The sequence below is a fragment of the Agelaius phoeniceus genome, chromosome 27, assembly GCF_051311805.1.
Source record: "Agelaius phoeniceus isolate bAgePho1 chromosome 27, bAgePho1.hap1, whole genome shotgun sequence".
NCBI lineage: Eukaryota > Metazoa > Chordata > Aves > Passeriformes > Icteridae > Agelaius > Agelaius phoeniceus.
In genome coordinates this window covers 1584421-1609379 of record NC_135291.1, presented here as the reverse complement: position 1 = coordinate 1609379, position 24959 = coordinate 1584421, and the positions used below count along the sequence as shown (strand labels likewise).

Genomic DNA, 24959 nt, shown 5'->3' with positions numbered 1-24959 from the left:
CCAGGAGGAGCCTCTACTCCAAGGCACTCCCACCTTGGTGTCCCCAAACCAGGATCTGTCATTCCCAAGCGGTGGCCAGACGGAGGAGGAGGAAAAGGCCCAGAGATCCCTCACGAGGAGGGGCTGCAAACCCAGCCCAGGGAGGTGTGAGGAGGAAAGAGCCCCCCTGAGCCAGGAAGGCAGCCAGAGATCCAGCCAGAGCTCAGAGCTGGTGGAGAAGCCTCATGGCAGGGAGAAGCCCCACAAGTGCTTGGAATGTGGGCAGGGTTTCAGCTACAGCTCCACCCTGATGGAACACCTGAACATCCACACTGGGGAGAGGCCCTGGGAGTGTGGGGAATGTGGGAAAAGCTTCAGTGGGACCTCCGGCCTGAGCAAGTACCACAAGATCCACACTGGGGAATGGCCCTAGGAGTGCTTGGAATGTCAGACGAGCTTCAGGTGGTATTCAGAGATCGTCACTCACCAGCACTTCCACAGCAGGGAGAGGCCCTGCGAGTGTCCTGAGTGTGGGAAGAGCTTCGTGCGCTGCTGCAGCTCCATCGCCCATGGGAGGATCTGTGCTGGATGATCCCCAGTGACCCCCGTTGGGCAGAGCCCTGGTGACCCCTGTTCTGGCTGATCCGTGTTGGGTGGGGGGAAGGTGTTGGAGAGATTTCTTTCCCTTCTCCTTGTGCTGCTGTGATTTGGTTGGCAATAAATTCCCTCCGTGTGCCCAGGCGGGTCTGTTGTGCCCGTGCGGGATTTGCTGAGGGATCTCTCCCGGTCCTTGTCCCCAGCCAGGAACCCTCGGTTCCATTTTCTGTCCCTGTGCGGCTGCGGGGGCAGGGACAGAGCGGCTCTGGGGGTGCCTGGCATCGGGCCAGCGTCACCGCTCGCCACGGGCACCGCTGAGATCCCGCGCCCCTGGGCACGCATTGCTGGGCTCACCTGAGCTCCCACCTGCCCAGCGCCCCAAGGTTCCCCCTCCCCAAAAAACCCCCAGCCCGGGGCTGCAGCGTCCCGGAAAGGCCTCAGCCAATGGCAGCGCAGGCAGGAGGCGTTGCAGCCAATGAGATCTCGGGGCGTTGTATTGCGTCATCGGCTGCCGGGCAGAGCCCGTGGCCGATCGCTGCCCAAAAGTGGCGGCAGCCAATGAGAGCGCGCGGCGCTGCCGAGCCCGCCCTGCTCCGGACTGGTGCTGCCAGCGCAGCGCGGCTGCTTTGGGGCTGCTGCTCCCTGCCCGGCCCCGGCCATGGGGCGAGGGGCGGCAGCTGGGGCCCTACTGGTGGCACTGGTGGTGCTGGGAGCCCCCCCGGCTGCGGGCGCGGAGCTCTCGGGTGAGCGGGGGGCAGGAGGCGCTGGGATAGGGGGGGAGAAGGGGGAAAAGGGGGAAAAGGGGGGAGCCCAGAATGGAGGGGGAGGAGAAGGGGACCCCCCAAAGGGAGAGCGGGAGGGGCTGAGGGGTGGGGGGAGGGGAGGGACGGGTGGGAGCGGTTCGGGAAGGGGGAAAAGGAGAGGGGGAACCCCAAAACTGAGCCCGAGGGCGCCGGGGATTGGGGAATTTGTGGGAAAATGGGGAAATAGGACCCCAAAAATGATTTGGGAACGGCCGGAGGTGGGAGGGGAGAGGATATGAAAGGGGAAATGGAGGAAGGGCGGCAAAGAGGAAGCGGCAGCGCGGGCAGGAGGGTCCCGTGTCGGCCGTGGGGCACAGGGGGTGCGGAGTGGGGATCCGGGGTGGGCCCCGGAGCTCCGGGGGTGCTGAGGGAGGGTGGTGGGTGGGCAACCCCTGACCGGTGTCATGGACACTCAGGGGTGTTCCAGAGGATGACAAAGTCCGAGTGTTACTTCATTAACGGCACGGAGAAGGTGAGGTACGTCCAGAGGGCCATCTACAACCGGGAGCAGTTCATAATGTTCGACAGCGACGTGGGGCATTTTGTGGGGTTCACCCCCTATGGGGAGAAGTTGGCCAAGCGCTGGAACAGCAACGCGGTATTCATGGAGGACAGACGGACTGCGGTGGATTGGTTCTGCCGGTGCTGGTACAAGAATTTTACCCCGTTCTTCACAGAGCGCCGAGTTGAGCGCGGAGCAGAGCGTGCCCGCTCGAGCCCTGCCCTGCCAATGACCGGGAGCCCCTCAAAATATCCATGCGGAATCGCCCCAGAGCCCTCAGCCCTCCTTGTGCCCATCCCCGGGGCCTCTTGTCCCTCCCAGTCCATCCCAGTCCTTCCCAGTGCCCCCCCGCGCGTCCATTTCAGCGACGCGTTAAGCTGACGGAAATGCCCAATCAGATCACGTCTCCTTTATGACTCATCTGTTGCCAGGCAGGCCCGCAGTGCGGAGTGCCCTGCGCCGGACTCGGCCTCCCAGTGCCGCGCATTTCATTCCCAGTTCCTCCCAGTACCACCAAAATCCCTCCCAGTGCCATCCCAGTCCCTCCAAGGCCATCTCCAATTCCTCCCCAGTCCCTCCCAGTCCATTTCCACTCTTTTCCCAGTTCATTCCCAGTTCACTCTCTGACCTCCACCTCTCTCCCAGTTCCCCCCATTTCCTCCCATCTCTCTGTGCAAACCCCATAAATCCCAGTCCCTCCCAGTCCATTCCAGTTCCTGTCAGTCCCTCCCACTCCTTCCCAGTACCACCCAGCTTCTCCCAGTCAATTCCCAGTATGTTCCCAGTTCATTCCCAGTTCACTCTCAGATCTCCACCCTCTCTCCCAGTGCCCCACATCCCCTCACACCTCTCTCAGTTCCACCCAAGTCCCTCTCAGTCCATTCCCAGTCTATCCCACTCCCTCCCAGTTCATATAAAATCCCTCCCAGTCCATTCTCACTGCCTCCCAGTCCATCCCAATCCATTCCCAGTCCCTCTCAATCCATTTCCCAGTCCATTTCCAGTTACCCCGACTCCCTCCCAGGCCTTCCCAGTTCCACCCAGCCTCTCCAAGTCGATTACCAGTCTATTCCCACTTCAGTCTCAGTTCACTTCCAGACCACCACCCTCTCTCCCAGTGCCCCTCTATCCCTTCTAACCTCTCTCAGTGCCACTCAATTCCCTCCCAGTGTATTCCTAGTCCCTCCCAGTCCCTCCTAATCCATTCCCAGACCCTCCCCGTCCATTCCCAGTCCATTCCCATTCCCTCCCAGTCCCTCTCCAGCCCAGCCCAGCCCAGCCCTCCCCTCTCTCTCCCAGTGTCCCCCAGCTGATCCCAGTGTGTCCCTGCTCTCTCTCTCTCTCTCTCTCTCCCAGTGCCCCCCAACGTGTCCATCTCACTGGTGCCCCCCTCGAGCTCCCAGCCCAGCCCCGGCCGCCTGCTCTGCTCCGTGATGGATTTCTACCCTGCTGCCATCCAGGTGAGGTGGTTCCAGGGCCAGCAGGAGCTCTCGGAGCACGTGGTGGCCACCGACGTGGTCCCCAACGGGGACTGGACCTACCAGCTGCTGGTGCTGCTGGAAACGCCGCCCCGGCGCGGGCTCACCTACAGCTGCCAGGTGGAGCACGTCAGCCTGGAGCAGCCCCTGAGCCGGCACTGGGGTACGGGGGAGCCCCTGGGGGCGCTGGCAGAGCCACTGGGCTGTGCTGGGAGCCACTGGGAGGGAGCTGGAGAGAGCCGGGCTGGGACTGGGAGAGGCCCTGGGGACTGGGCAAGGGCTGGGAAGGGGTTTGGGGGATGCTGGGGAGGGTGGGATGGGGTTGGGGGGTCCTGGTGGGCACTGGGAGGGAGTCTGGGGGTTCTGGGTGTGACTGGGAGGGACTTTGGGGGTTCTGGGTGTGACTGGGAGGGAGTTTGGGGTTGCTGGGAGTGACTGGGAGGGAGTTTGGGGGCGCTGGGTGTGACTGGGAGGGATCGCAGTGAGCCCGGAGGCGCTGGAAGGAGATCGGCCATGGCAAAGCGGGGCTCGCCATGAGCTCGGTTGTACTGGGCACAGACTGGGAGGGCTCTGGCTGAGTCCTGCTGGGGCTGCCAAGGGACTGCGAGAGGCTTTGGGGCTCCTGGGGCGCTGGGGGGCAACTGGGAGGGGGCTGTGGGATCCTCAGAGGGATGGGAGGGGCTTTGGTGGCTCCTGGCCAGGACAAAAAGGGATCCCGGGGAGGTTTCAGGGGCTCCTGGCTGGGCTGGGGGCCACAGGGAGGGCACTGGGAGGGGCTGGGGGTGTCCCTGAGAGGTTTTGGGGGTGCTGAGCCCTGCGGACCCCCCAGAGATGCCGCCGGACGCCGCCCGCAGCAAGATGCTGACGGGCATCGGGGGCTTCGTCTTGGGCTTCGTCTTCCTGGCGCTGGGGCTCGGCTTCTACGTGCGCAAGAAGGTCAGGGCGGGTGCCGGGGGTGGCGTCCCGGCCGTGGCGGAGCGTGTGCGCTCCCGCCGGGGCCCCCAGCCCGGTGTCACCCCCTTTTCTCTGCCCACAGAGCTCCTGAGCCGGCGGCGGCCGCAGCCCCTCCCCGTGGGCTCGGGCCCGGCCGGGACCCCCCGCTCCGTCCCCGCTCCGCTGATTTTGGGGGGGTCCCGTGTCCCCCCAGCCCCGCTGGCGCTCTGCCCCCACCCAGTGCCTGCTCCCAGTGCTCCCAATAAAGCTTCCCAGTTGGCCCCGGGGCCGTTTATTGGGGGGCGATGGGGAGGGATTTGGGGGGGGCGGTGATGGGACGGATTTGGGCAAAGGGAGGGGGACAAAGGGTGGGGGCTGGGCCCGGGGGGAGCGGGAGGAGGAGGAGGTGGAAGGGGCGGGGGACGCGAGAGAGAAGAGGGGAAGGAGGCGGGATGAGGAACGAGGAGGAGCTGGAGGAGCGATTGAACCGGGGGAGGAGAGGCGGGAGGAAGAGGATGGGGAGATGAAGAGAGGAGCAGAAACCAGAGAAGCAGCAGAGATCCTCCGGCCTTCACCGAGGTGTCCACGCGGGGAGCCAGGAAGATGTGGAGCCCCCAGCCAGGTGTGTTCCCAACGCGGGGGCTCTGACCCTGGGGGTCACCCGGGATTATCCAGCGTGGATCCTCCAACGGGGGGTGGACCTGGAGCGGGGCACGGAGCTCTTCCCGCACCGGGGCACGGCGGGATCCACGGGCATCGACCCCTCCCTCATCAAAGGACAGCTTTCAGTTACAGTGGTTAGGACAACTAGTTAGTTATGGTAGTTAGCACTGGTATTTAGTTATGGTAGTTAGCACTGCTAGTTAGTTATGGTAGTTAGGACAGCCTGTTTGTTATGGCAGTTTTTGGAATACAAACTCTCTCAAACCTCAACTCCCCTGACGTGTCCCTTCCCTCTCCCGCTGTGACTCAGCTGCCCGGAGCAATGTGAGGGGAGAGCGGGCCCAGCCTGGCCCAGAGCTGAGCCCCAGCAGAGCCCTGGCAGAGCCCAGAGCAGCCTCGGCACCTGCAGAGTCAGCCTGGAAGGAGGCGCTTGGAGCCTTCTCGGCTGCACCCGGCTCTTGGTTACAAACTGTGTGTGCTGGAAAATGCCACCGGCTCTGCAGGAGGGCAGAAGGGGCCCGGGGAAGGCCCAGGTGCTCCATGCAAGGGAAAAACCTGCCCTGGGTTTGTTATAAATAACTAGGTAGTGTTGGCTTTTGCTATTATGTATTGACTTCTGCAAAATATTCTTAATCACAACAATTTTGATAGAGTACAGTTTGTAATCACTTTTCACTGCTTTTGCTACAGTATAATTTGTCAGCTTTTTGTGGCCAATGCCCTGGCCCTTGTGTAGCTCATATCCTCAGAACATCATTTATGGATGATATTTGAGTTTGTGGACTGTGTGAAAAACATACATTATAGTTTTGGCTTTTGCAAAATATTCAAGTGGATGCCATGTGTTGTGCATTAGAATGTTAACTTTTGCAGAAGTAGCTGTAGTTGTGAAATAATAACTAATGCTTTTATTTTTGTAACTAACTGACAATAATAACTCAGAGATATTTCTGAAAGAGCTAATGTTCTTTTAAAGTACTTGTGGAAATAGCTAAAAGCGTCTGCATGGTCAGATAACATTTAAGGAAGGGATGTGATGAGGCCCCTGCCACTGACCCTTCCACTGTCAATAACTGTCACCTGCTGAAACCACAGAACAGGGGCCCTTGTGAGGCAGTGACACACAACCCTCAGAACAGCAATCCACGATTCCTGCACGTGCTCTAAAAAGGCGAGTTGGGGGTCAAACCAACCTAAAGAATTCCTGGAACATGTAAACGAGTTCAAAGAAATGTTTGAATCTGTACAATCATTATGAATATGTATTTGAACAATACAATGGAGAAACTAGACAAGACGAGTTGCTGTGGTTAACCGGTGTGCCTCTGGCCATTGCCAACACCCAGCGCTGTTACTGATTTGTCCCTTCTTATTCCTTATTAAACTTTCAAAAGTTCTAAAGAGTGAGGCTCATTTCTCACAAAACCCAAGGTGCTCACCCCATGTTCTTCCCCCAAAGCCAGGATTTGTCAATCCCAAAATTTGCCTGGACGGAGGAGAAGGAGGCTGTGAGGAAAAGGAAGATGCACTGGTGTGGAGGCCCATGGGAGTGTCAATCTCCCACCCATGGAGGACTGGTCCCCAATAAGAAGAATAGATTTCAAGGTTATGGTGAGAAGCTTGCTTCTCCCACAGATCTTTGCAGGCACATGCTGATTTATGGAAAGTTCTGTTACCCCATTGGCTCGTTGGCCTAATTACCCTAGTTCACCCCCTGTTACCCATCTCTGGTTAGTCCCTAGAATGTTCTCCCTCTCTGTCCCTCCATTGGCCCCAGTTTACTGCATTCCTCTGCCCCTGTTTCCCTATTAGCTGTCCCGACCCTTAACCCCTCCTTTTCCCCATTTTCCCCCATATCCATTGGACCCTGACCCTCAGCTCCACCCTCACTACCCCATATAAAAACCTCCTGTGCCCTCAGCTTGCACTCTGTCTTTGTCCCTGGACCCTGTTCAGCTCTGTCCCCTGTTCCTGTACCAATAAACCCAGTTTGCTGCAGATCATACCCAGACCCATCCTGCCGACTTTGTCAGCTTTATAAAGCAGCCGTGAGCTCCGGGCTCCTGAGCGCCGGACGCTCCAAGGGCCTCGGCAGCGCCAGGACGCTCCAGACTGGGACAGCCAGGCAGGACAGGAGGAATCACTGCCCCTTTCCCCTCCCTGCTGCTCCATCTCCCAGCCCAGCACCGCTGCAGGACAGCCTCACTGCCAACGCCATCCTGCCAGGGATGGACTGGGGGGATCTCCTTCCCCTTCCCTCTGGCATGGAGGCAAATCCCATCTTCTCCTTGTCCTCCCTCCTTCTTCTCCTCATTCTGTCCTTCATGCATCCACGTTCCTTTCCCATCTCCTTCCTCACTTGTTCCTTCTTGTTCCTTCCTCTCCTCCTGCCTTTTCCGTTTCCCTTCTCCCTGTCTCTTCCTCTCCTTGTCCTTCCTCCCCCAAGCACTGAGCTGCGGACAGAGACCAGGGAGAACAAATCCCTGCCACAGAACCTCGTGGAAGAGGCCATTTGGAACGGCTCCACGGTGCAGGAATCCAACGGGGAGGAAAAGCCCCAGAGATCCCACACGAGGAGGGGCTGCAAACCCAGCCTGGGGAGCTGTGAGGAGGTAAAACCGTCTCTGTGCCGGGAAGGGTGTGGGGAATGTGAGAAGAGCTTCAGGCAGAGCTCAGCCTATTTCTGGTGCCTCCAAAAACGGCGGTGCCAGATGCAGAGATCCCCCTGCAGATCCATGGGGCTGCAGAGATCCCCCTGCAGATCCATGGGGATGCAGAGATCCCCCTGCAGCCCCCGGAGCAGCCACGCTGGAGCACGGGGATGCCTGAGAGGAGGCTGTGCCCCCGTGGCCAGAGGGGCCCCGCTGGAGCAGCCTGTCCTGGCAGGACTGACCCCGGGGCACAGTGACCCACGCTGCAGCACTTGGAGGGGGGCTGTGCCCCGTGGGATGGACTCAGCTTGGAGAAGTTCCTGGAGAAGTCTCCGGTGGGAGAGAGCCCAGGGTGCAGCAGGGGAACGACTCCTGTCCCCGAGCAGAGGGAGAAGCCCCGGGGCATGAAGTGAGCACGGCCCCATTCCCTGTCTCCGGCACTGCCGGGGTAGGAGGTGCAGCTGGAAGGAGGGAGGCGTGGGGGAAGGCTGGATTTAAGGCTCTTCACTTACTTCTCATTATCCTGCTCTGAGGTTTTGGGGTTTTCTGTCAGAAATCTCTCCCCTCCCCCACTCATCCACAGGGATTTGGGGCAGTTTTCCCTTTTTGGGGGAAATCAAAGCGATGCACTGCTGCTCCTAATTAGGGGTAGGAGAAGTGAGGCTCCAGGGCTTCCCGCTGAGCCCGGGCCACCGGAGCCGCAGTGCCGGGAAAGCCGTGGCGGGAGGTGCGGAGAAGTTTGTTTGTGTTTTCAGCTCAATCCCCTCGGGCCCGGGCCCGTTCCAGGGCTGTTCCTCACCTCCGGCTCTGCCCTCACGCAGCCCGGGGGGCCCTGAGAGCGCGGGGCGAGGCTGTGCCATGTGCAGAGCCCGCCCCTGGCTGCGATTGGGCGACGGTGCCGTCCGTCGCGGTTCTGGCGCGCTGATTGGTGGGATCGGGGCGGAGCAGGGCCCCGGTGGCGGCCTGAGGGCGGCCGTGGCTCGGCAGCGGCGCCATTGGCGGAGCGTGTGTGCGGGCCCGGGATCGGCGGCAGCGGCCGGAGCGCGGTGAGGCGGCGGCGGAGCTGGGAGGCGGCCGCAGCGCAGGTGGGAGCCGCGCTGGGTTGTGCGGGGGCTCGGGGCTCGCTGCGGGCCTCGGGGGCGGCAGGGGTCTCAGGCGGGTTCGTTGTGCCGTGTCCGGCGCGTGTTGCCGCTGGCGTGAGGGCGCCGCGGGAGCGGCTGCCCGCGGTCTCCTTGCGGCCGCTGCCTCGGCAGGAGCCGCTGCCGGAGCAGCGCTGGCTCGGCCCGGTTGCTGTGGCTGGGACAGAGGCGGCTGCCCCGTGCCCGGGGCTGTGCGGGGAAATTGACGTGGCCGGAGGTTTCTGTGCCCAGAGGAGACAGAGGAGTCCTGTACAAGTGACTTTATTGCTGAGCAGAGGGCGAGGCCGTGGGGCATTTGCCGTGCGCTCGCTGCCATTGTTGTAGTTCGCAGCCTCCTTTTTATCCTCATTTTCCCGGCCTCATCTCCCTCTCCCTTGGCCCACTGGCTGAGGTACTTGGAAGGTTCAGACTTCCACATCTGCCAACTGCATGTCCTTGTTAATGTGCATCTCCACTTTTGTAGAACAGCCGATATTCACGGCTCTGTTAAGTCTTTGCTCTTCTGGAAGTTCAGGAATGTAGCGGGACTTTCTGTGAGCAGCAGTCCATGTTAATTAGTGACAATTATTGAAGCTGGTGGTTTCGCCCGTTACTTCCTTATCTACAAGCCCCTGGCCCCTCGCTCAGCTGCTGAATGAGCTGCACTCTCAAGGTGTGGAGCACGGTAAAAAGGTGAGAGTTGCTGTAGCACATCAGAGCGGAAACAGCATTCGTTTAACCCATGGACTGCCAGGGAGCCACAAAACCGTGTCCCATTCCCATCCTTTTCACGTTTGGGCCAATACATGAGCTGCTCTTTTGTTTCCGTTGGTTTTTTTTTTCACCACTTTTCCTTTGTCATCTAAATGCCAACAGCAGTTTGAGTCATTTAGTTTTCCACAAACTCCTCTTTTTTCTGCTAACAGATGATCTGATCCCATCCCATGGTGAAATGTTGTTTTCCTCATTTCAGTGGATTGCTCAGCAGGAAGGTCAGGAGCTGGAGCTGTCTGGTTGGTTATTCCCAGGGCAGCTTGTAATCTAATGATGCCATTGAAATGAGAAATGGGTTCTGTGGCTCCTGATATGAATTGGTTCGGGTTCCCAGGGGCCGGTCCATGGTGTTGTCGGATTTGTTCTGGTGGCCTTTCCCCATTTTTGTCCGCTCTCTCCAGCTAGGGCTGCATCAATTGACTGCTTTTCTCTAATTAAATCATCAAATACTTGGATTCCCAACTGATTTCCCTGAATTTTTGGTAGCAAAAAGTCCCCAGTACCCTAATATACCCTGTATATAACACAGACAGGGACAGCACATGTGGGAGTGGGCAGAGGGATGATTCCCCCCCATTTATTTGTAGTGAAGTTTTCCCAACATTCTCCATTTGCTGTTTCCCTTTGCAGCTTCACCCGTTTCTGTTGCAGGGTCAGATATCCTCACCCTGGGCTCTGCCTTGAGCTGTGCAAATTCCATCAGTGCAAGCAGGCAGAGCTTGGGGTGAGGGCAGAGGGAATCAGCCCAATTCCTGCCCCAGGCAAGAGACCCAGGTCCATTGTCCAGGCTTTGCCCAGCAGTGTTCATTTGCATTTCTAAAGCTCCTCTGCAGGCTGCCTGCAATGAAGCTTCTCTTCCAGGGCAGCCACCTCGTGAGTCACATGTGGCCCCCCACAGAATCTGGTTTTTTTGCAAAAAGTATCAACTATTTACGAGTTAAAAGTATTATGGTAATGCTCTTCAATTTTGCAAAATGCAGTGTTAAAAACGCCAATCACTTGTTTTTAAATTTTTTTAAAATTTAATAGTAATAAAATGGTTATAAAAATAGTAATACAATTAGAGTAATAATAATTTGGACAAACTGAATTAGGACAATATGAGACAATAAATACAAAGTGTTACGGATGTCCCGGTACAGCCCAGCACGAGCCTCAAAAGGACACCCGTTAACAAAGGATTAACCCTTAAAAACAATAGCCTGTTGCATATTCATACACTTCATACCTGATGCATAAATTCCATTCAAATACAGGATTCTGTCTGGTCATCCTCAGTTTCTTCCTCCAAATCCTAACAGCGCCTTTGAGGTGGGAAGAAGTTGGTTTCTTCTGATAAGAGGGCCATAAACTCTTCTCTGAAAGATGTAGGTGTCCTGTGGCTGCTATCTCGCTGTGAGTCCTTTCTTTTTAAAAAAGTATCCTGCATAGCATCGTTTCTATTTAAACAATTTTTATAATCTGAAACTATATTTAACACAGTACTTAAGAAAACTAATACAGCATTACTTTCTAAAACAACACATATAATATTCATTTTAATATTTGCGAAAAGCCAATCATAAAATACATGCATTTTTCACATGCAGCATAAAGGCGAACATGGAAGAACCCAGACCAAAAACTGATTCTCACAATTCTGTCCCAAACCCACCTGAAAATATAAAGTGTGAGTTTTATGAAAAATTTTTCTCATGTTGTAATTGTGTCACTGAAGCTGCAGGGAAAACAAAAACTCTCCAAGAATCTCTTTAGTGTTAGAGAGTCAAGGCATTGCTTGGTTCTGGCCAGGATGTGCAACAGAAATAATTTCTTTCACAAATAACCCTGGCTGTGCAGAAAAAATCATTCCATGGCATGTGAGTTTTACTAGATTTTTCCTAAACTTTATGTAGTCTGAACCAATCTAAATCCCCTGGTTTAATGTTCATTGCTTCCATGTTGTGTAGGTTTTTAGTATTTGGTTTCCTGTTGGACCCGGATTTCTTCCCCTCTGCTGTGAATTCGGTCCACACTCCTGGATTTCCTTCTCAGCCTTTTCCAGACCAGGTGTCTCCAGCTGTGCCGGGGGCAGTGTCTGGGGTAGCTGTTGGTTGCTGTTTGCTGCTGGGCGTTGATGTTTTGTTGCTGGTCGTTATCTCTGTGGGTGTCTTTTGGGCTATTCCCAGTCTGTTGAGATGTTGAACTCATCTCCGTTGAGTGGTGTAACAGCCCTTAAATAAAACCTTTAAAATTCCTTTCCCCAAGGCAAAGGCAAACCAAGCCCGAGGAGAGAAAGATTTAAAAGAACCAGAATGGGTACATTTTGCAGCAATGCAGTCGCAGTCAGCCCAGAGTGTGGGTGTGAGTGAGCCCCAGAGTGGAATTGTGCCGTGGTGCTCCCCAGCAGCTGTGGCAGTGCAGGCCCAGCCAGGGCTGAAGCTGCAGCAGTGGCAGCAAGGCTTGGCCGCAGTGGCTGGAGGTGCCAGAGGAGGGTGGCCAGGATTTCCGAGGGTTTGAGCAGAGGATCTGTGGGCAGGCCCAGGGTCTTGGCCCGCTGTGGAGCCCTGGCTGCTGCTGCGTTGCCTTCAGGGCAGGCTCAGGGGCGGCTCCCATGGTCCTGCTGCAGGCGGGAAGTGCAAATCTCCGGGGCTTCAGAGCCCCTGAGGCCAGGCTGAGGGGTCCCCCCGTGTTCAGCTGTGCTGGCGGCTGTTTCTGGCCTCAGGGACACTTGGCATGGGCCCCTTGGCCACCAGTGGTGCTGCTTTGCACTCCTTAGGCAGGAGCCGATGTCCTGGCTGGGTGTTGGCACCAGCAAAGTGCCAGGGCAGGCTCTGTGCCAGCCCAGCTTCCTGTGGGAGAATCTACCTTGATCTCTGATCCAGTGCTTGCTGAAGCAGTGAGAATTGCTTTTGCCCCCCTGTTAGGTGCCATGGTGTCAGCAGAAGATATTGAAGCCTTCCTGCTGAGGGCATTTCAGTGCCAGGCTCTTAGAAGCACCCAGAGCTCCTTGGGTTGAGCTGAGCATGGGGCGGTGACCTGCGCTTTGTCTGATTCCCCTTCCTTAATAACAGCCTGTCTTGTAGCTCTTTTCCCTTCTGCTGCCCTCTCAGAGCCATCCACAAACACATTTTGTCCCTCAGGCCTGGGAATGTCCCATCAATCTCTCCCAGCCTGGGTCTGGAGCTCTGTCCCTTGAGTGCAGTCCTGGGTTCCTTGCCAGCCCCTCTCCAGGCTGTTCAAACAGGAGGCTGGGTTAAACCCTTGCCCTGTCCTCAGTTCTGAATCCTCCTGTTCCATTGAACAAGTTTCATACTGTAATAACCGAGCCCTGCTCATCCATTTAGAGGCTCTTTTGGTTGTCAAAGCTTTAACTTGATGCTAGACTTGAACTCTAGGAGATCCTCCTGTTGTCATCAGTTTTCAGCCTGAGCTCCCACGGAAGCTGTGGCTGCAGAATTCTGCAGACAATGAGGCTGCTCTCTGGCCACTGGGTTAAACATTTTAGCACAAGAATTCCTTTGGCAAGACCCTGTTTAACATCCACCTATAATTCAGATTCTTTTACCCTGTCTGGATGGGCAAGGGCAGCCGCCTCAGTTAATCTTCATTTTAACACTTGAAAATTCTGTGTTTCCTCCTCCTGTCCATACATCCAGTTTGTTGACTGTCAGGATAGGAGTGTTACAGGGAGACACCCCTGGCTCCAAAAGCCCTGCCTTCTACAGGGACTCAATACCAGGCTGTGAGCCCTTCCTTCCCTCCCCTGGAACAGGGTATTGCTTGTCCTGGTTGCTTTGAAGTAATTTGTAGAGGCTCCATATCTAATTTTCCCTCTTTCCCTGGGGCTGCCCACACTTCTGGGTTCAGTTCAGCATAGGCCTGGCCAGACATTTGACACAGAGGTACAACAGAACTGGTCTCTGTATCACCTTTTATAATATTAATTTGTGTTCTGAGTTTAGAGATCCAATCCCTTCCCAGTAAATCATGATAACAATTAGGAGCAAATCAAAATTCATGCATTTCAAACCCATCTCCCACAAGTGCTAACAGTGGTTGAATAAAACCATACATCTTTCCCACTTATCTCATGAATAATCCAAGACTTTTTTGGGTCGAAGATTCAGAGTGCATTGAGAGTCTCCTGTGTCCATCAGAAAATGCCTCCTCTCAATGCAGACCCACCTGAATGTTCTCAAGGGCTCCAGTGTGGAGGGTCCCTGGTGTGATGGGAGCTGTGACAGCCCTGCCAATCCATGTCCATCAAGGGGTGGACTTGCTGGTCCTGAGGGTGCTGCTGTCTGTGCTTGCAGTGTCCTTGTGCCCTGCAGCTGGAGCCCTGATTCCTTGCCAGGGGGGGGCAAGGCCGGGCAGGGCCGGCAGCTCCACGGGGCCGGGCAGCGGCCGGGGCGTCCCGCAGCCTCCTGGGGGCCGGGGGCCACTGCCGGCCCTGCCCGGGGCTGGTGGGGTCAGGCAGCGCCCGGCGCTGAGCCCCGGCTGCCCCACAGCCCCGGCCCGGCCCCGCAGCTCCCCCCAGGCCCCCAGCCCGTGCTCCCGGTCCCGCACCTCTGCGCCCGGTGCTGCCGCTGCCCCCCACAGAGAAACGCCCTGAAACCCTGACCTCCTTGTTTTCCTCTCCTGGAAACGGGGGATGCAAATGATCAGCTGGCAAATGTTGAGGATAAGACCCTACTGAAAAACATCCCAAGCCTCAGTATTTGTCTCTTCCTCCTCTTTTTCATCATCCTTTTTCATACCACATAGATTCCTCCTGCAGCTTTTTGCCTTAACCATATTGCTGCACACTCCCCTTCACCCAATCCCTTCCCAGCACACCAACACCATCCATGCCCTGTTGTCTCAATCCTTTCTCCACTTCTCTTATTGCCCCCCTGGGTGTCCAAGTTCTTAATTACCTCTGGGTGAATGTGCAAACTCCCTCAACCTTTTCCCAAGGGACCCTTCAGAGATATTTTGGGATCATCATCCCTTTGGCACAGGACCCCTTCCTGGCTTTCCCTTTTCTTGCCTCCATGTGTGCCCTGCCATGTTGACTCCCCAAAGATCCCAGTGCACTCACTGATGAGATTTTCAGTGCTCTCTCCCTGCTGACTCTTCAGAGCCCCCCCTGATGTGTCACTCGTCTGTCTCCTGGTCACTCTCAGGTACCCAATCAGTCCCCGGTGCTGCCGCCCCCAAGGGGGCCGATCACCCAAACTGGGTGAGGCACCTTCAGCTGCACTCACTGCCCGCTGCCCCGGATGGTGGAAGGAATTCCAGACGAGTCCCAAGGTGTGTGGAAAAATTGACATCTTCAGAGATTCTGTCCACAAAGCAGACAGAGGAGTCCTGTAAAAGTAATTACATTCCTAAAAAAATGGGAATGGCCATGAGACATTTCCCACGGGGTCTGTCCAGTTCTTGGAGGACACAGCTGCCTTTTCATCCTAATTTTCCTGGCCACATCTCCCTTTCCCTTTCTGCATTGGCTGTAGTGCTTGAGAAGTACAGACTTCCCAATCCACCTACCACATACCCCCTTGATATGCTCCCACTTTTAAATAGCGAACGATATTCATGACTCTGTGAAGTCTTTGTTCTTCTCGAAGTTCATGAATTTGGCAGGACCTTGGCTGAGCAGCAGTCTGTGTCATCAATTAAGAACATTTTCTGAAACTGATGGCTTCTCCTGTCACTTTCTTGTGTCCAAGTCCCTGGCCCTATCTTTAATCAGATTCACAGCATCTGTTTGTAAAGACACTTTCCTCTTCCTTTCATGGGGGTTTCCCCGTTTGTGGGACATCCCCCCTGGAGCTGTGTGTCCCCCCCTTGCTGCAGCCCCAGCCCTCAGGCAGCGCTCAGCCAATCAGAGCACGCGGCTCTGATGACTCAGCAGTTGCCAGGCAGACCCGCAGCTCCCAGCGTTCCCCACCTGCGCCCCGCCCCCCTCGGCCCCAGCGCCCCCCTCGAGGGGAATTTGGGGAGGTGGGAGTGGGGCAGCGCCAAGGCCGGGCCCCCCCGCGCTGTCCTGGCGGGAGCGGCTGCAGTGGGGACCGAGTGCGGGCGGGAGTGGCCGAGAGCCCAGCGCTGCCCCAGCCCGACCTGCCCCAGCTCCATCCCTGCCCCTGCCGTGGGATGCTGTGGGTTTGGGGGCAAGAGGGAGCCGGCAGTGGGTGCTGGGCCTGGGGCAGGAGGAGAAGGGAAGGAGAAGCAGGGTTGAGGAACAAAAGGGTCAAATGAAGCACGTGGGAGGAGAAGGTGGGATTGTGCAAGAGAAAGAGGAATAGCAGGAGGAAGAGGAGTGTGAGGAAGAGTAGGGACACCGGAGGAGGAACAGGAAGAGGAAGCAGCACAAGGTTACACCTCTCCCTGTATCTGCAGCCTCCTACCCCAGCCCCAGGAGCGTTGCCCCCCCCCACATGCAGCAGGTGACTGGGGATTGGGATCCATGAATTTCCTGGGGGTGAATCTTGGTGTTTCTGAGCTTTCTTGGGCTAATTGTTGGTGCTTTGTTTTTTTGTGGGGGCTGAATCTTTATATTTGGAGGGGGGTTTTGCTGAATGTTGATGTTTGGGAAGTTTTTGATCTGTGTCTTGATGTTTGGAGGACTTTTGTGCTGAATTGTGATGTATTGGAGGTTCTTAGAGACACAAGATGCCCAATGACTTAATGAGATGAACTTGGGCAAGGAGGAACTCCCAGTCCAAGGGACTCTCATCTTGTTTTTTTCTCCAAACCAGGATTTTTCATTCCCAGGGCGTGTCTGGATGGAGGAGGAGGAAAAGCCCTGGAGATTCCGCACGAGGAGGGGCTGCAAACCCAGCCCAGGGAGCTGCAGGGAGGAAAGAGCCCCCTTGAGCCAGGAAGGCGGCCAGAGATCCAGCCAGAGCTCAGAGCTGGTGGAGAAGCCTCATGGCAGGGAGAAGCCCCACAAGTGCTTGGAATGTGGGAAGGGTTTTAGTCAGAGATTGCACCTGATCCAGCACCAGGTGATCCACACTGGGGAACAGCCCTATGAGTGTGAGGAATGTGGGAAGCGTTTCAGCTGGAGCTCCAGCCTGAGGCGGCACCAGGTGATCCACACTGGGGAGAGGCCCTATGAGTGTGAGGAGTGTGGGAAGAGCTTCAGCCAGAGCTCCATCCTGATCCAACACCAGAGGATCCACACTGGGGAAAAGCCCTTTGAGTGTGGGGAATGTGGGAAGAGCTTCAGGCAGAGGGGGAGCCTGATGCAACACAAGATGATCCACACTGGAGACCGGCCTTATGAGTGTGGGGAATGTGGGATGAGCTTCTGCCAGAAGGGGAACCTGATGCAACACCAGAGGATCCACACTGGGGGAAAGCCCTATGAGTGTGTGGAATGTGGGAAGAGCTTTAGATGCAGCTCTGGCCTGAGGAAACATGAGAGGATCCACACTGGGGAAAAACCCTATGAGTGTGGGGAGTGTGGGAAGAGCTTCAGCATCAAGTGCCAGCTGACAGAACACCAGAGGATCCACTCTGGGGAAAAGCCCTACAAGTGTGGGGAATGTGGGAGGAGCTTCAGAGGAAGCTCGGCCCTGATCCGCCACCAGGTCATCCACACTGGGGAACGGCCCTACACCTGCTTGGAATGTGGGAAGAGCTATGGGTGGCACTTTGACCTGAGAAAACACCAGCGCACTCACACTGTGGAGAAGCCCTACAAGTGTCCCCAATGTGGGAAGAGGTTTCACAGGAGCTCCGATCTTCTCAAACATGAGCGGAGTCACACCGAGGAGAGGCCCTTCCGCTGCCCCGACTGCGGGAAGGGCTTCAAGCTAAACTCCCACCTCACCATCCACCAGCGCATCCACACCGGGGAGAGGCCCTACGAGTGTGGGGAGTGTGGGATGAGATTCTCATCAAGCTCAGCTTTGACCCGACACCAACGGAGGCGCCACTAAGGGAAGCCCTGTGAGTGCCCCGAGTGTGGGAAGAGCTTTGTGCACTGCTCCAGCTCCATCCTCCATGAGAGGATCTGCATCGGATGATCCCCAGTGACCCCCGTTGGGGAGAGCCCTGGTGATCCGTGGTCCTGGTGATCCAAGTAGAAGGCATCTGGCTGGGGGGCTCCACTTCTTCCTGATTCCCTGTGGGCACCTAGATAAACCCAGAGGCAGGAACATCCATCAGGACGCAGGCCTACAATGGGGATTCCTTGGGGAGAGCCGATTTGTCAACTTTCAACCCCATAAAATCTTTTGCATTCAATCCTATCTTCTGGTGACATCAAGGAGTACTGAATGGTCCCTGAGGTATGTTCTGGGTTGACTATATGATGCTTGTATCCCCAGTCTGTTCTGTTTATGCTGAATAATAAATTTTGTACCTGTAAGACTTGTCCTGAGAGTGAAGGGGGGAGAGAAGAAGTGCGGAGTTTGTTTTCAGAAACTGCACTCGCTCCTCCACATTCCTGCTCTGGGACTGTGTTGTCTGCAGATGGACAGACAGCGGGACAGAGCTCTCCTTTGCTTTTAGTTAGTTTTAGCTAGCTGAACCAGAGAAGTTCCCTGAACTGTGGGGTTTTTTCCCCTTTTCTTTGGACCTGTTTAAACCAGCTCTGGCTTGAACACCAGAAGAGCAGGGGCAGCTCACACCTGTGGCCCACCAGGCCGGGCCTGGGCCGCGGCATTTCCAGCACCAGAGGGACTGATAAGGGACTGAGTGAGCTGAGCTACAGCCCACAGAGGGACTTGGTGAGTTTGTCTCTCTTTTAGAGCAGCAAGAGGTTTTATTGTTTTGTTATCTTTCAATAAAGATAAAAATATCCATTCCAGAATATGCAGTTGATCTTCCCAGTTATCACTCCACTAACACAGTATTCCACATGGTATTTCATGGTCCTTCAAAATAAACACTTGAACACCAACATAGGTATCTATTCTGTTAACAAATTTGTGTGCTAAGGCTAATTCAATTTCTTCTAGGGTCTTTGCTGCTGGGGTCAATTGCCTCTCATCAGTAGAGAAGGTGGTGCCTGAAAGCAAATCAAACAATGGTTGCATCTGATGATTAGTTATGCCTAAATATGATTGAATCCAACCTATTAAACCAACCAATTTCTGTACATCAGTAGCAGTTTTAACATCAATGTCTAACTTCACAGGTTGAGGCATAACTTGAGTGTTGGTCACCAACATACCTAGATAATTCCAAGGCATGTGTTCCTGCACTTTCTCTGGGGCCATGATCAGACCAAAAGCTTTCAAATTTGTCACAGCACATTGTTTAAGAGCTGATAACTGTTGCTTGTTATCAGATGCCAACAAGATATCATCCATGTAATGATAACAGTAGCAGTTTTTAAATTGCTCCTGCACTTTTGACAAGGCCTGTGCCACAAACCATTGACAAATAGTTGGCGAATGTTTCCTGCCTTGGGGAAGTAACTTCCATTGATATCTTTTATTGGATTCAGCATGGTTTATGGAAGGCACAGTGAAAGCGAATTTTTCTTTGTCTTGCTCAGCCAATGGAATAGTGAAGAAACAATCTTTCAGATCAATGACAACTATTTGCCATTCCTGTGGAATCATTGTAGGTGTAGGAAGGCCTGGTAGTAAAGCTCCCATTGTTGCCATTACAGCATTTATCTGCCGTAAATCATGTAAAAGTCTCCATTTTCCCAATTTCTTTTTTATTACAAAAACAGGGGTATTCCAGGGGCTGAATGATTCCTCAGTATATCCTGCTTGCAATTGTTCTGTGACTAACTCTTGCAGGGCAGTAAGCTTTTCAGTAGTAAGGGGCCAGTGGCCAACCCAGGCAGGTTTATCTGTCAACCATGTCAGGGCCACAACTGGACATTCATTGCCCTGCATCACAGTGGCCCCCGTTAAAAATCCGTAGTAATTTTGACACCCCATTGAGATAAACAATCTGGTCCCCACAGACTTTGAGGAGCATCGGCAACATAGGGTCTGATGTTAGCTTGTTGGCCATCAGGATGTTTCACATTAATTACAATGGCTGACAGGCCACCTGTTGTAGCACCACCCAACCCCAGGAGTCCAAAACTGGCATGAGTGAGAGGCCACGACTGAGGCCAGCAAAGTCACGAGAGCATTGTGACATCTGCTCCAGTGTCAATCAAACCTGTTACTGATATGGTTCCTGGATGGACATGCATCCACTGGTGGTGAGGATACATGTCTTTTCTGGATGGTTCTCTGTTACTTTCTCAGCCCAGAACACTTGAGGTACTCCTGTCAATCCAAAACTTCCTGTGCCGCAACTTCGGCCCACTGTATTTGGAACAAAACTCACAAAAGGTACAATTTGAGCAATGCAGGTTCCTTTCTGAATAGTGACAGGAGGGTCATCGATGGATACCATGGCATGAATCTGTCCCAAATAATCAGCATCAATAAGCCCTAGATGCACATGAATACCTCTAAGTGTAGTTCTTGATCTCCCTATCAAAAACGCACTCAATCCCCGTCCTATTGGACCATAGGCATCGAGGGGCACTTTACATATTTCTTTTGTCAGAATGGTTACTGTGTCAGCGGTGGGTATATCAATCCCTGCGGACCCGCTTGTTGCCCCTGAGTATTGTTCACAAATGGGCAGCTTTGCAGTGCTGGGAAGGCCCGCATTTGCTGTTGTGGTTGTTGGGGTATTTGTTTCCCCACACGCCCCTTCATGCTCCTCTTTGGGTTTCCCTGCAATAGCTGAACCACTTGCATGATATTTACTCCTGCACTGTTTAGCATAGTGCCCAAGTTTAGCACAGCAATTGCACAGAGCATCGCTGCCTGCACTTGGCTTAAATGTTGTTTTCCGGAGACAACATTTGACACTGTGGTACACTGTGACCTTACGTGCCCTTGTTGTCCACAATTATAACATTTTGCTGAAGGTCTTAGCACTGCAGCAAGAGCCGCCATTTTATGCTTGACTGAACCAACTTTCGAGCAAGAAGTAACCATTTCAGGCAAGGTGGGTTCCCCAGGTAAAGTGTCAATAATCTTTCTGCAGTCTGGGTTTGCATTTTCTTTAGCCAATTGTATGCACAATTTGTCTTGCAAAGTTTCATCATCTACCTGTTTCTCAATAGCTGCAGCAAGTTTTTCTGCAAATTGCAAAAATGGTTCTCTCATCCCTTGCTGTATAGTGACATATTTCTGTTTTGGAGCTGCCATTTCCATTGTTTTAGTTAAGGCACTCATGCCAATTTGCTGAGCTTGCGCCGAAATCGAAGGATCCCACCTTGCCTGTAAATCTGGATTGGCAAAAGGCCCAGTGCCCAGCAGGGCATCAAAACCCACAGCATGACGAGGGTCGTGTTGAGGCAACTGCATATTTGTTAGAGCTGTGCGTTCAGCCACTCGCCTCCGAGTGTCTTGAAATACACCGTATTGTACTGGCTGGAATAGAATTGTAGCAAGATGCATGATGTCATAAGGTGCAAGCATATCTGCATTAATTACACATATTAATTGCATTACCTCTGAGGAATTAATACCATACTGAGCCACTTTTGATTGGAGATCTTGCACAACCCTCCAGGCAAAGACGTGATGACTGTCATCCTGCCCTGTTCCAGGAGCTGCTTTAAAACCTGGAGAAGCCATAGGGTTATCACAGGCAACATTTGCATTGGCACTGTTCTCCTGAGGTGCTCTTGGAGCACCTAACCTTTCTATCATGTCCCAATTCTTTTCTTCAACTGCTTTCCTCCTAATAAATTCCCAAAACTCCTGAGGCTGTCGAGGAAGCCCAGTTACTTGACATGGAGGCAAAGTCCATGGGGCAGCAAGGCTAGAGCTCTTGGGAGGTAAAGAGACCAGAGCTCCTTGCCCCAACTCAGGTGTTACTGCGGGCGACTCATCACTTGCTTCGCTGTTGCCGTCACTGTGAGGGAGCAGAGGATACGACCTTGCAGGTTGTTCATGCAGCTCAGAGGGGAGCGGGGGCGGATGGCTGGACTAGAGCGGAGGGAAACGGGGGGGCAGACGGCTGGGTTTGTCTCTCTGCTAAAGACATTTCAGCTGACTGGCGTAGTGGTGTAGTGTATACAGGCACCATCGTGGGCTGCTGTGCAGGTGTGAGATAAAGAGGTTTAGGGGTCTGATAAGAGGATGCTATGGCAGGTTGCCCTGAAGCTCTGGCAGCTTTCCCAGAAGCTTTGGCAGCTTGCCAGGTAACTTGCATGGCACCTGGACTTTCTTCAAGTTCCCCATCAGAGGCCCCCTCTGCCTCATCCCCCCCGTCAGGTTCTGTTATCAGCCCCAACTCTTCCTCCGCATCCTGCTCTGCTTGTTCTCGCTCTGTTTTCCATTCCTTTAATGCCTCAAAGAGCTGTTCCCAAGTAACTGCTAGATCGACAACCGTTTTATGTCCCACTCGGATGACTTCCCACAGTCTGTCCCCGACTTTTTTCCATGCCTTAACACTAAAAGCTGTGTCGGGATCAGTGCCAAAATCCTGTGATTTAGCCCACAGCAATATATTTCGAAGGGCATAGTCTGACGTATTAGTTCCCTTATTTCTTAACAAAACTTTCCATGTAGCCAGAACAGTCTCTTCCTCTTTAGACAAATTATGTCCCATTATTACTAGTTGGTGGCTCACCTACTTCCAGGTGTCTTGATAGGAGGAAATCAGGTCCGGACCTCCCTGTGGCTTCCACCTGCCCCTCTCAGCTGCACCAACGCCGCCTCCCCCACTACGTCCCAGTGGGTCACGGTTGCCAGTTGCTAGGACCCCGTGTGGGCCCCCACCGACTCTGTTCTTATCACGTCGGGGCAGAGGGGAAGTGTCGCTGTCGAGGTGGTCATGACATAAAGCAGAGACCACAAGCAGTCTCAGATGGCAACTCTTTATTATTGAACATGGCTGACTTTTATACACTTTCCAATTGTTTATGCTTCTTCTATCTTTACTATTGGCCACAATAAGTCAACATAATACTATCGGTGAGAAGTTATAGTGACTTAACTAACTTTCTAAAAATGCTTCGTCCAGCTACAAGGTTCTCTTATCTTTCTTCTCTCCTTGGTTACAGCCTTGGAGAGAGCTCCTTATCAGCTTCTTCTTGCTCCTTGGCTTCTTCTCGCTCCTTTAGCAAACAGGCCTGCTGTTAGCCCCTTTCACAATTCCCCCTTTTTGTTTTTGGACTGTGAATGCAGCTGCTATGGATTTTTGCAGGGCCCTTTGCAAACATCCCAGCAGAGAGGGGACACACAAAACCACAATCACAACCATCAACAAAAGAGAAGGGTTTAATATCTCTGTCATTAAAAATGTCGCAATTAAAGGGGAAGCCAGAATGGGGGTAGGAGATGTCTTCTTAGTTCCTGGAGCAGGTCAACTTCTTTGGAAAAGACTTACAAATCCAGCTGGGAATAGAGGTTGTACCAGAAGAAGAAAAGGCTGTGGACAAACTCTTAGAAATAAAGTAGTGGTGTGTACACCTCATGCGGTCCAAAATGTGTTAAAATCAAAAAGGAAAAAAAAAGGAAAATAAAAAGCTGGGGAAAAAATAGTTAGTAGACTCTAAGATGTAAAAATGTGAAATAATGATAACTTAACACTAGAAGTAAAAAAAAGTTTGAATCCAGCTCAATTTTTTTGGCAAACAAAAAGGTACCTTAACACATGATTGTTCAGAAATTGTGCAATACCAAGCTGAAGTTCAGGAGGATGTAGCAGAACAAGCCCTCCTAGAGGGGGAAAAGATATATGTTGATGGTTCATCCAAATGCTTATTAGAGAAAAAGAATCCCTGGGCAGCCAGGGTGAGGGGTGTTGAGGCTGTGGGTGTTTGACCGCTCTTGTGCGGGCGGCAGAGTCTCGGGGCTGCGGCAGGGGCTGATTCATGGGGGCGGCCCCGCGTGACAACTTCCAGCGTTTGCCCCCCGGTGGAGGCGGCGCGGGGCGCGGGTTTGTGTGGGCGCCGCTGGGGCTCGGCAGCTGCTTGGTGGTGCCGGGGTCTCGGAGGGCGCGGGGTTGCTGCACACGCTCAGCAGCCCGGCAGCGGCGCTGGGCACGGCTTGCACAGTTTGCTGCTGAGGAGCGCGGCTGCCACAGGGACGGAGCTGCCCGGGGGTGGCTCCCAGCCTGCTGGGGTCCCAGTGCAGGGCGGCAGCCTCAGCCCCAGTAGGTGGGTGAAGAGAGAGAGAGAAAAGGGGCGAAAGGGGGGCGAGGCACATCCCCAAGGTCCCCACAGGGGCCCTGCTGTGAGTGAAGAGAGAGAGAAGAGGGGGTGGCATGAGAATAAGCGATAAGACAAAAGCAGAGATGGCCTTGATCTCTCGCTAATTCTCAAAAGCTCACCAAGTTATTTTTGTTCTCTTAAAGCAAGATTCTTTTTTTCTTTCTTCTTTTTTTGCTGATAGGATGGGGCCGGGGGGTTTGTTCTGAGAAGTTGTTAGAAGAATGGATCTGTGAAGGCTGAATAGCTAAATAATGCTCAGAGCGTAAAAGGCAATAGATGTTAAGACTGGCCTGGCTCTCTTTTTTTTGTTTATTTTTTTGGTTGTTTGGTTTGGTTTGGTTTTCTTTGGTTTTGAGTGGTTTTTTTGTTTACCTAATTGTGGCTCACAAGAAGAGGAATTTGCCTCTGAGTTTTCCCTTCAGTGCTGTTAAGGTTTCCTGCCTTAGAAAGAAGGGGAAGCATCCTAAGCATGGCAAGTCCCTTTTTCTCTAGGAGAACTGTCCTTTACATGATCCCAAGAGCTGAACAACCTAGCGCAGCTCAAGACTCAGCTGGGTACAAGAAGAACAAGCAGCTGTGGCCAAAAAAACCCCAAAAAACCCAACTTGTTGCTAAACCCAGGAAGTTTTGAAGAATGCTAATGGCAAATCCTGATGTAGAGTTGCCTTTCCTCCAGTCACTGTCCTGTGCTATTGAGAAGTCCTTTTCAGGTACTACTGACAAACGAGGCAGCAATCCAAGGCAAGGGAAAAGAGAGTGGATCCAGGCCAGCAGAATCAAAGGAGCTGTGAAGGAACCTGAGGAGTGGACTAGCACATTTAAACCGGGTGATACCAAATTGGCTCCTAAGTTGGGACTGGGTGGTAACGAACTGCGACGACCCAAATGATCCAAGGAATGTACAAAGAATCACAGCTAATTGAGAAACAAGGCCAGGTTTATATCAGTGCTTTCAAGTGCCATCTGGACAAGTCCTGAGACATGTCAGATATCCAATTTGGGGAGGAATACTTCCACTCCAAACAGGAGCATCAGGACTATTTCGGTCAGAGAATTCTCATGTTCTGGCCTTAGCCTGTGACTTCTACAAAGAGGAGGAGGAATTACAACTTCCATCAGGGCCATACCATATACCCTGTTTGCTTCATCCTAATATCAGATATGCTGGGTTATAATGCTGGGTTAAATGTAAATGTTTAAATTGTGGGAAAAATTGGTATTGTAGTTTCCACAATCGATGCTCATGTTGCAGGAAGTGTCGAGCACCAAATCTATCCCCTATCCAGATAGAACT

General features: G+C 53.6%; 2 protein-coding genes and 1 pseudogene across 3 annotated transcripts in view; all 3 read left to right on the top strand.

Annotated features, from left to right (window-relative positions):
• Window positions 1-24959, top strand: part of LOC129132056 (uncharacterized) — a 157054-nt gene that overhangs the window by 44501 nt on the left and 87594 nt on the right. The window lies entirely within an intron of this gene.
• LOC143695967 (class II histocompatibility antigen, B-L beta chain-like) lies at window positions 1175-4520 on the top strand. Its single transcript, XM_077191213.1, has 5 exons — window positions 1175-1319; window positions 1796-2083; window positions 3238-3522; window positions 4189-4295; window positions 4396-4520. The coding sequence occupies exons 1-5, from the start codon at window positions 1235-1237 to the stop codon at window positions 4402-4404; spliced, it is 774 nt and encodes a 257-aa protein (XP_077047328.1). The 5' UTR covers window positions 1175-1234; the 3' UTR covers window positions 4405-4520.
• LOC143695924 (uncharacterized) lies at window positions 8555-18680 on the top strand (annotated as a pseudogene). The gene is made up of 2 exons (XR_013185393.1): window positions 8555-8691; window positions 16221-18680. The product of XR_013185393.1 is annotated as an uncharacterized LOC143695924 (transcript).